We start from the raw sequence: 10,331 nt of genomic DNA on the forward strand, positions 1-10,331 counted from the left end.
ACTCCCTCATTTGGAAGTCCAAAAGCTCCTCTTCTTCCACATAATTTCTTCACAAGTCATTATTAACTGCAATTGCATCCTCTAGTTCCAAAGTGCATAGTCTCTCTTGTTTGAATCATGTGATGATCACATTGGAATTACTTTTTTACCTTGAAGTAGACTTCATCCTTCAAAAACTATGACAAGTGTAGTTATTAATCAATTTTATATATACCCTTGTGCATTAGACAAGGTGGTATAAATTTTAAAAATGTCAAATGTTCGTCTCTTTGTGGATTTGTTTTAAAATAATAACAAACAATTTTATATATACCCTTGTGCATTAAACAAGGTGATATACATTTTAGAAATGTCAAATGTTCATCTCTTTGTGGGTGCTATGAGCTATTGTAATAAACATCTATAGAATCCCACACATTAATAGGACCTTTACCCTCCCATATTCGCACTCAACTTCACTTAGCCTAAAGTTAAGCTTAAACACAATAATGATTATTGTGTTCACACTTCTTTCCTTTCAATAACTCCATTATTTTTAAAAAAATGCAAAGGTTATTTGAAGGTTTGCAGGTTATGCTATTGAGCTCACTCAAATGAAGGGTTCCCCCCTTAAGCCGCCCAGTTGGGCCACTTGCAAGGTAAAATCGTGAAGAGTTGCACATGAGCTTGGATGAGGCAACCTACTTCTTTTCTTTAGTACTAAACATATGCTTGAACAAACAGTTCTTCTAGATCCATCGGTCTGGTAAAATGGGTCATTGAGTAGCACTGCGCAGAGCAACAACCGGAACCGGAATAGGACACCTTAGTATCTAGAGTTTGAGTTTGGAATCAATTCTACATCTCTCAAAACAAAACAAGACAGTTCACTCCAAGAAAACAAAGAAAAGGAAAATATATTGTGCCTCCATAAGACAAGGATAGAACAATTGACTCAATAAAAAAATGAAAAAAGAAAAGATCTCTTGAGGGGGAGAAAAAGAAAAAAGAAAAAAGAAATTAACCTAGGGTTCCATGCGTGGTCGTGTGCACACCTCGTTGTGTCATGACTTCATAGTCCTCCTTTCGCCGACAGTCGCGGTGGTCGTGATCCATCTTTCTTCTTCTTCATTTCCATCTTCCCCCTACCTCGCTGTGTGTCTATCTTTTCTGTGCATTCAGCTCCGCCATAGCCGACGAACAACCCTTTCTTGGCAGTCCCCCTTCATCCCATCCATAGCCTCTTTCTCCGCCTTGCCTTGCCTTTGTAGCTTTCCATTATCTGCACCTGATTTTCATTTAATTTAAAAGTTGTTGTCTAGAGATTACTCTTTCCTCTCTTGCAAGTGATCATCAAATTTTAAATTCCTGTGCAAACTTATCGGACGTCCCCCGGAAATCTCCACCTCGCGGTCGCCATTTCGGGCAAGAGACACCAACCGGAAACAGCATCAGCATTTCGAAAGCTGCCGCGGGAGGGTTTCCCAATATTCACGCACCGCAATTTTTAGAGAGAGAGAGATCCAACAGCAGGCATGCGACGATGCATATATCATCACTGATTCGCGCTTCTCGCACATCTTCCTCCCGGCTCCTTTCAGTGTTCGCGAGCCAGTCTTCTTCTTCTTCGGCTTTGTGCTCCTCTATCTTAAGCGCGCCTTCCGTTTCCGGCCATCGTCCTCGCTGCTCGTCTGATATCTTTGTGCGCCCCTCCGCTCCAGACGCTTGCCCGCGATTGAAGCATTTGCCAGTACACCGTGTCTCCGTTTCCCCTCTTCAACGATTTGCAAGGGCTTTCTCAGCCATGGGTAATCCTTAACTAGATATCTCTTTCCCCGTTGCTTAGGAATTGTCATTATACCCCGTATAACAAGATTTTTCAGCCGATCCAACTTCCTGAGGATCGAGCTCTCCAATTAAATCCTGGCAGTCGTAGGAGAACTCTCATCTTAGCCTCCTCGACAGTCTTTTACGAGCAATGTTGTGATATTCTCTTGTCTCAAATGTAGACTTTTCATGCTTTTTTGATCGTAGGCTCAGTTACGTACGGTTTTTGAATCCTGAATTCCGTCGTCCCTTCACGGAATGTAATGACGTTGAGCATTAGTTATTCTCTGTAGATTTATGACCATGATCGATCTCCATAATGTAGATCAGAAATTTGGTTTTGATACTTTCATGTCTGTGCTTGTTGAAAGTCTTCTTTACGGTAAACCGTGTCCCTTGTCTCTGCTTGTTTGTCGTGTCTTTTTATTGCTCTCGTGTCACCTCTTTCATGCTTTTAATTTTTGTTTTCGCCACAGCATCTCAGAATCCTTTCGAGTATACACTGAAAGAGCTTCCAAATGATGAAGGCGGAAGCTATGGTAAATACTACAGTCTTCCTGCTTTGGATGACCCTCGCACTGGTGAGTGTTAACGTTTTTGGCTGTGTCCAACCTTTCTGGCCAAGTTGCCTGCTTATTGCAGTTTTACACTTAAATGGATTCCGCTAGGATAAATCACCATCTTGTTTTGCAGACAAATTGCCTTTTTCCATCAAGATTTTGTTGGAGTCAACTGTAAGAAATTGTGACAATTTTCAAGTTCTCAAAGGTGATGTTGAGAAGATTTTAGACTGGGAGATTGCGTCAACAAAACAAGTGGAGATTCCTTTCAAGCCTGCCCGAGTGATCTTGCAGGTTAGAGATATGATTCTGAGTATTTAGGGAGTGTTCTGGAAAAAGTGCTAGCAGTTTAAGCTAGGAGTAAGTTGATTTCAGCTCTAAGGGAGCTGGACCTAGTCATAACTTTAAGAAAGTAGAAAGCTATCTTAATATGTCAATTTGGCTTCTTGTATGAGTTTGGTGCTGGACAGATATCTCGTGTATGGCTATATGGAATGCGATTGTTTCCCTTCATCTTCACTGTGTTGATGGAGCTCACTGATGGGTTGTGCATGTTGTAATATTTGTGGCCAAGTATGGTTGTTGGAATGTTTTTCAAAAGTGTCCTATACTTACATATGGAGCCGTGTCATAATGGATGTTAATGTGTGTTTTGTCTTTTGCCTTAGCTACCAGCCATTCTGAAGTATTGTTAGAGCTCCCTTGTGGTGTTGAAGGTGTATGACTTAATGATCAAGTCCGATCTTGTGGGTTTAAATAGGGTTTTGGCCATGGCTGTCCCTTCTGGAATGCATGTCTTGACATTATGGGATGCATAGGCTACCTGTGGGTACATATTGCAAGGTGGGAGGCTACTGACAATTGCACTTGTAATGCACTTTTAAGAACAGATCAAGTTCTACATGTTGCATCGTGAGGTGAAAGCTCAATGTTACTTCTATTCGTTTTCTTAATTCTCCAATTAGTTAACAGAACATGAAAGGTCTCGCTCATATACTTTTGTTGGACTGTGATTGGCAACTTAAGAGCAGCTGCTGTCTGTCTGGGAAATCACACCTGTGTTGCAGTCCATATAATGACACATTACCTCAGTGCTATATCCTATGGAGTAAGCTTGAAACTAATGTTGAGTGAGCTTGTCCAGGACTATACAGGAGTTCCTGCAGTTGTGGATCTTGCAGCTATGCGAGATGCCATAAAGCGGCTTGGTGGTAATGCAAACAAGATAAATCCTCTTGTTAGTTCTCTGCTGAAACCTTGTTAGTAGTGTGGACAACTTGAATGTGCATCATTGTACACTGCTAGAATGGTTAATGGATTTGTTTTTCTCATGCAGGTCCCAGTCGATCTAGTCATTGACCACTCAGTTCAGGTTGATGTTGCACGGACTGAAAATGCTCTTCAAGCAAACATGCAATATGAGTTTAATCGCAACAAGGAGCGTTTTGCTTTTCTAAAGTGGGGGTCTACAGCGTTTAAAAATATGTTTGTTGTTCCTCCAGGCTCGGGTATTGTCCATCAGGTGTGTTAATGGCACCTTATTTCGCGGAAGTATCTCTTTGTTTTGAATCATGATAGAAGGGCACAAAATGTTCACATTGCAGTTAGTGGTTCCTTCCTGAAGGTCTTGGTTGAATTGCTTTTAGTTGGACTTGTATCATCAAGTGAAGGTTATGATGTATATCCTGGTATATGAGAAATTGCTTTGTATGTTGATCTTATTTAAACTGTACAAAGTTGTTGTGTTATATGCCGGGATCTAATAGATCAAACTACCAAATCCTGCTCTCTGCGAAGTTCTCTGTCTATTGGTTACATTAGATGCTCTGCTGATGCTAGACTTTCCTGCACACTGCTTTTCCTGACCAGCCACTCACTAATCCAAGTAATTTATGCAGGTTAACCTGGAGTATCTTGGACGTGTAGTTTTCAACAGTGATGGGATGCTTTACCCTGACAGCCTTGTTGGAACTGACTCGCACACTACAATGATTGATGGGCTTGGTGTTGCTGGCTGGGGTGTTGGTGGAATCGAAGCAGAAGCCACAATGCTTGGTCAAGTAATTCCTCATCATTTTGCTGTGGGATTTTTGTAGGGACTTTTGGGAACTCACTTACTGGGGTTGTTTTACAGCCTATGAGCATGGTTCTTCCGGGTGTAGTTGGCTTTAAATTGACTGGTAAACTGCGGACTGGTGTTACTGCCACCGATTTGGTGCTCACTATCACCCAAATACTCAGGAAACATGGAGTAGTTGGCAAGTTTGTGGAGTTTTATGGTAAAGTCAAGTTCTCTGTGAAAAGCTTGAGAATCACTTTTCCAATCAAGCTCACTGACTCCTACACTTTGAATGCATTTGTCCTTTCAATGCATTAAATTCCACTGCTTGAGTTTTGTCTCTCAGCCCCAAGAGAGTTCTTGCAAGTGAAATGTATCTTTTTAATGAGAAATTTTGTTGCTGCAGGGCCAGGGATGCCTGCTTTGTCTTTGGCTGACCGTGCCACCATTGCAAACATGTCACCTGAGTATGGGGCAACTATGGGCTTTTTCCCAGTTGACCATGTCACTTTGGCGTACTTGCGGTTAACAGGAAGGGATGAAAAGAAGGTGAAATCTTGTGAAATACTTGCAGTAGTGTAAGCGGGAACTTTTATCTTGCAGATGCATGATCATCCATTTCTAAATTGCAATGCAGGTCAAAATGATCGAAGCATATTTGCGAGCCAACAAGATGTTTATTGATTATGATGAGGTTAACCTTATGATCCTTGTGCTTGCATTCAGATTCTGACTGACTTTAGAGGTGTTTAGGACTCTTGATAACTTCATCTCTATCATTATGCAGCCTCAAACAGATAAAACCTATTCTTCGTATCTTGAGCTAGACCTTGGAGCAGTAGTGCCTTCTATTTCTGGACCTAAACGGTGGGCTTTGTGAACACTCTTTTATTGGCATTCTCTGCTAGAGTTAGAATTTATGTTGATTCATGCTCAAGGAGGTGAATCTGTTGTACTGCAGTCCTCATGACCGTGTTGCACTCAAAGACATGAAAGCTGACTGGCATAACTGTCTGGACAATAAGGTTGGCTTCAAGGTGAGTCTTGATTGACTTCAATGCATTTTCCTTGGTGCCAGAACCATTTACTTGTCTTACCTGGGAAAAGTGTTATTGAGCTGCCAATCAAACCTGCTCATTTTCCCCATTTCAGGGCTTTGCCATCCCAAAAGAAGAGCAAGGTACTGTTGCAAAGTTCTCATTTAATGGTGAGCCTGCAGAGTTGAGACATGGTGATGTGGTAATAGCAGCTATTACAAGCTGCACTAACACTTCTAATCCAAGTGTTATGTTGGGGGCTGGCCTTGTGGCAAAGAAGGCCTTTGACTTAGGATTGAAGGTATATGATTACACTTTAAGTGTTTTGTTTGCTATGGCTATCTGGCCTCTTGTATAATGGGAAATCTGCACACCAGGTGAAGCCTTGGATCAAGACCAGTTTAGCACCTGGTTCTGGAGTTGTCACAAAATACCTTCATGAGAGGTAAGTGTTACATTCATTGCCGATTGCTTCGCAGCAATGAGGCTTTGCAATTTACAGGTTCCAAATTGTCTGTAAAGATCCCAAAGTGGGTTGTTACTAATAGAGTAAGAACTTAACTCTTACAGTGGCCTGCGAAAGTTTTTGGACTTACAAGGTTTTAGCCTAGTTGGCTATGGCTGTACAACTTGCATTGGCAATTCGGGAGAGATTCACGAGTCTGTGGGGGCAGCAATATCAGAAAATGGTAATGACTATTCCGGTCTTATTAGAATCCAACTGTAAATGAACCTTGCATTAAGTTGCTTACAAACATTGGCTGGGGGTGAACTAAGGCTTGTATTACAATATAGCAATATCAGAAAATGGTAATGACTATTCTGGTCTTATTACAATCCAACTGAAAATAAGCCTTGCATTACATTGCTTGCAAACATTGGTCGGGGGTGAACTAAGGCTTGTGTTATAATATATGAAAGGAGTGACATTTCTAAGCAGATTGTTACTTATTCTTTGTATAGATATTGTGGCTGCTGCGGTCCTGTCTGGAAATCGTAATTTTGAAGGACGTGTGCATCCACTCACTCGGGCAAATTACCTTGCTTCTCCTCCACTTGTAGTGGCATATGCTCTTGCTGGGACGGTAGGTGCAGGATGTGGGTATTCCTGTCCATCATTTGAATGGAAATATAATTCCTGAGATTGCTAATTTGGTAACTTGATGTGATAGGTTGATATTGACTTTGAGACAGAACCAGTAGGCATTGGCAAGGATGGCCAAAAAGTCTTCTTAAGAGATATCTGGCCTTCTACTGAGGAAATTGCTAAGGTAGTATGAAACGGACTGTTGCAAATAAGTTACTCTGCCCTCAGTACTGATCAAATGGTTATCAAAAAATCTTGCTGGTTCATGTGGCACAGGTAATGGAAGCTTCTGTGCTACCTGAAATGTTCAAATCAACATATGAATCTATCACAAAAGGGAATACCATGTGGAATGAGCTTCCTGCTACTGCTGGTGCTTTGTATTCCTGGGATCCGCAGTCTACCTATGTCCATAACCCTCCTTTTTCCAAGTCCATGACTCTAAAGCCGCCTGGAGCTCATGGTGTAAAAGATGCATACTGTCTTTTAAATTTTGGGGATAGTATTACCACTGACCACATATCTCCAGCTGGCAACATTCACAAGGATAGTCCAGCTGCTAAGTACTTGATGGAGCGGGGTGTTGAAAGGAAAGATTTCAACTCCTATGGGAGTAGGCGTGGGAATGATGAGATAATGGCAAGGGGAACTTTTGCAAACATTCGCATTGTAAATAAGTTTTTGAAGGGTGAGGTTGGGCCAAAGACCATCCATGTGCCTTCAGGAGAGAAGCTATATGTCTATGATGCTGCAATGGTATGTTTGGCCACTTTCTTCTTTTTGCCTTTGAGTCAGGTTTATGTATGTTAGCATAATCAGACTTATGGTGTATCTAATACAGAAATACAAAGAAGCAGGAGCAGACACTATAATTCTAGCAGGTGCTGAATATGGAAGTGGAAGCTCAAGAGACTGGGCTGCGAAGGGTCCATATCTTTTGGTAAATTTGCACTCTTACGGTATTACTTAAAATTACAGTTATGTTCGCCCTGCTCTCGTTGCTTGGACTAGGTACCAGTGAGTTGTGATTGTGCTTTAGTTCTCTTGTGGTTGTCAAACAACTGAGTCTGTATCAGTGCTTCGATTTTGCCACAAAACTAACATTTGATTTGGGGTCAGGGTGTCAAGGCTGTCATAGCCAAAAGTTTTGAGCGTATTCATCGCAGTAATTTGGTTGGAATGGGGATCATTCCTCTGTGTTTCAAGCCTGATCAGGATGCTGAGACACTTGGTCTCACAGGCTATGAAAAATATACAATTGACCTTCCTTCTGATATAAAGTCTATTGAGCCTGGTCAGGACATTACTGTCACAACTGACAATGGCAAAAGTTTTACATGTACCCTTCGATTTGATACACAGGTAAAGATGGGCTTAAGGCAAAGTTTACTGTTTCCCAAGGACTGCTGACAGCAACTGATTGGTGTACTGCTGTCCATTCCAGGTGGAGCTGACCTATTTTGAGCATGGTGGAATTCTTCAATATGTCCTGAGGCAACTTATCCATCAACCTTGAAGCATGTAAAAAAGAATGGGGACCTGGCATTTCTGACTTTCTTCAACATTCGTTTGATTGAAGAGACTGGGATTTTTCTTGTTCCAAGGAGTGATTTGAAAGGGTGGAGTTAGGAGGCAGGTTTAGTGTTCTGTTCCAAATCTTGCTATGTATTTCATTGCAATTTGCATGGATATTGCTCTATGGTGGAAATTCCTGCTCTGGGCAATTGTTGAAAACTATTGTTTAGCAGGGGCCGTGAATAAAATGCTTCAAAGCATGAAGCTTGGGAGAACCACCATTGATGTACGAATCAAAGTATGAGGTGTTGGACCTGAATCTACTGAATAAACAGCTCAAAGACACAGCACGGTCACTCATTTTGGTTGAGATTGGACTTGAATCTACTGAATAAAACAGCTCAAAGACATGGCATGGTCACTCACTTTGGTTGTTAAGTGTGTAGATATCATCAGTTTTCTTGTGGGTTCAGTCTGGTGCAGGAATGATCTGCCACAATTTTCGGGAAAAGGCAGTAGTCTTTTCCTCTGCAAGAAATGTGTTAATTTAGAGAACAACTTGAGGATGTGAAAGCTGGTTGTATGCCCTGATGTTTTAAGCTGAACTTGAATAAAGATGTCGTCTTGGTTGAAATGCTTAGCGTGGTTTTTATCTTCCAAAATGGACCAGCTGATGTTTATTGTTCTTTCACTATTGAGGATTGTATCCTTATAACATCCGGAGTAGGTTTTATTGTGTTGTCCATCAGTGTGTCTGAAGCAGCAGCACAATTGTTTGTCAGCGGTGCTAGTCTACGAATAAATATGCCTAAAGGGGCATGATAAGCCTGCAAAAGGCTTTTCCTGAAAACGTTCACCTCTTGAAGCATATGACCATTCATAGGCTGTGTATTCTGACCAACCTTTTTCAGGGATACTTTTTTTCACACTTAAATGTGCACAATGACCGGTTAATTGTGTATGTCCTAAGGTTGATGATATTTTAACTCTCCAAACATGTCCTGCTCTTGAGAATAAGGTTCAAAAACCTTCTGTGTTCCAATCCGCGATAATAACAAAGTTTCTCACACACACTATTTACAAAGATTAGTGTTATCGATGGAGTCATGAACTTGGCTTTCTCGACAAACGTTTGATATAGCTCTAACAAGATTGCGTAGAGGTGTTCTATCTGTTTATTGGATAATAAGTGCATCAATCTAAACAATCTTGGAAAAACATAGTTTGTTTTCTCTTTGCGTGAAGAAACATGATGGTAAAAACATCAGCACGTATGGTTTTCTTCTTGTGAAAGAGCCTCATGCTTTTGTTACGAGTTCCAATAAAGCAACACACAGAAATGCTCTCTAAAAGTGCTCACTAAAAAACATTTCACGAGTGTTACTAGATGTGGAATAAAAACAACCACCATTCTTTTATGGTATAATAGGATGAGTGAAGATTGTTTTATTCGAGTTCAATAAGTTGCGATTCTGTAAGCCCTCCCTTTAAACCGTCGCGGAACTGTATGGAAAATATCTATGGTCGAGGCGGGGTCGTACACAATTTGGAAACCATGAATTTGTTACGCGTGTTTATTTAACAAATGGACGTATCACTTTTGCTAGTAGGCAGGTCAAAACCTTATCAAATTTGCTATTGATGCCCATGTTGGATTGAGATTGAAATTCAAGAAACTTGCAATCTTGGCATCAAGATTCATGGTTACGTAGATAATGCTATCCTTTAGGCCCTTAATGTCATCAAACATTTATTGATAACTCTTAGAGTTGACTGAATCATGATTAGCATTCTTCTCTTTAACTTGATTAACATCTTGCACCTTTTGGCCATTAACCTCTTGAATTCCTTGGCCATTAGTAGCACTCATTTCTCCTTCTATGACATGGTGATTGAGTGTCTCATGCATAGGGTCAATTTCATTCTTGTAAGTACTCAACTCTTCTTGTATAAGCTAGAGTTGCATTGAATGATACCATTTGATGTGACCCAGTAGTTTTCTTGAATCGTAAGACGAGAGACCAGTCTCTCCTTAGAACAAATAATACTAACTACTTTTTACAAGTTTTTGAAAATTGCACATTGGAGGTCAACATGATCATGAGGTAGTTATCACTTAGTCTAAAATACCGAAACACTCCAAAATATTGACTTGATTTTTTTGCCATCATCTTACGGTACAATCATTTAGTTCTACTTAGCTTTATAATAATAGTCTCGATACGAATATTAAGGGCCCAACTATCCTCCTCAAAGGTGGCGCATGT

General features: G+C 40.8%; 1 protein-coding gene across 1 annotated transcript; it reads left to right on the forward strand.

Moving 5' to 3' along the window:
* The first annotated feature begins 1,053 nt into the window (after nt 1-1,053).
* LOC148032829 (aconitate hydratase, cytoplasmic-like) lies at nt 1,054-8,698 on the forward strand. The gene is made up of 20 exons (XM_087683502.1): nt 1,054-1,787; nt 2,283-2,387; nt 2,500-2,660; nt 3,511-3,603; nt 3,703-3,888; nt 4,265-4,426; nt 4,501-4,645; nt 4,832-4,974; nt 5,063-5,119; nt 5,213-5,292; nt 5,387-5,462; nt 5,578-5,763; nt 5,840-5,907; nt 6,033-6,151; nt 6,426-6,547; nt 6,635-6,733; nt 6,826-7,305; nt 7,391-7,489; nt 7,669-7,911; nt 7,994-8,698. Exons 1-20 carry the CDS (start codon nt 1,523-1,525, stop codon nt 8,063-8,065), a joined length of 2,961 nt encoding a protein of 986 aa, XP_087539628.1. The 5' UTR covers nt 1,054-1,522; the 3' UTR covers nt 8,066-8,698.
* The last annotated feature ends 1,633 nt before the right edge of the window (nt 8,699-10,331 follow it).

Source organism: Lygodium microphyllum, chromosome 8, assembly GCF_053477565.2.
Source record: "Lygodium microphyllum isolate KBCC chromosome 8, Lygodium_microphyllum_v1.1.10, whole genome shotgun sequence".
Classification (NCBI taxonomy): domain Eukaryota; kingdom Viridiplantae; phylum Streptophyta; class Polypodiopsida; order Schizaeales; family Lygodiaceae; genus Lygodium; species Lygodium microphyllum.

Excerpts from the sequence above, each read along its gene's own strand:
- LOC148032829 (XM_087683502.1), top strand. The coding sequence starts at position 1,523 with ATGCATATATCATCACTGATTCGCGCTTCTCGCACATCTTCCTCCCGG. Across the intron at positions 4,427-4,500 it reads AAGCCACAATGCTTGGTCAA|CCTATGAGCATGGTTCTTCC; the intron begins GTAATTCCTCAT and ends GTTGTTTTACAG. Across the intron at positions 5,764-5,839 it reads CCTTTGACTTAGGATTGAAG|GTGAAGCCTTGGATCAAGAC; the intron begins GTATATGATTAC and ends TCTGCACACCAG.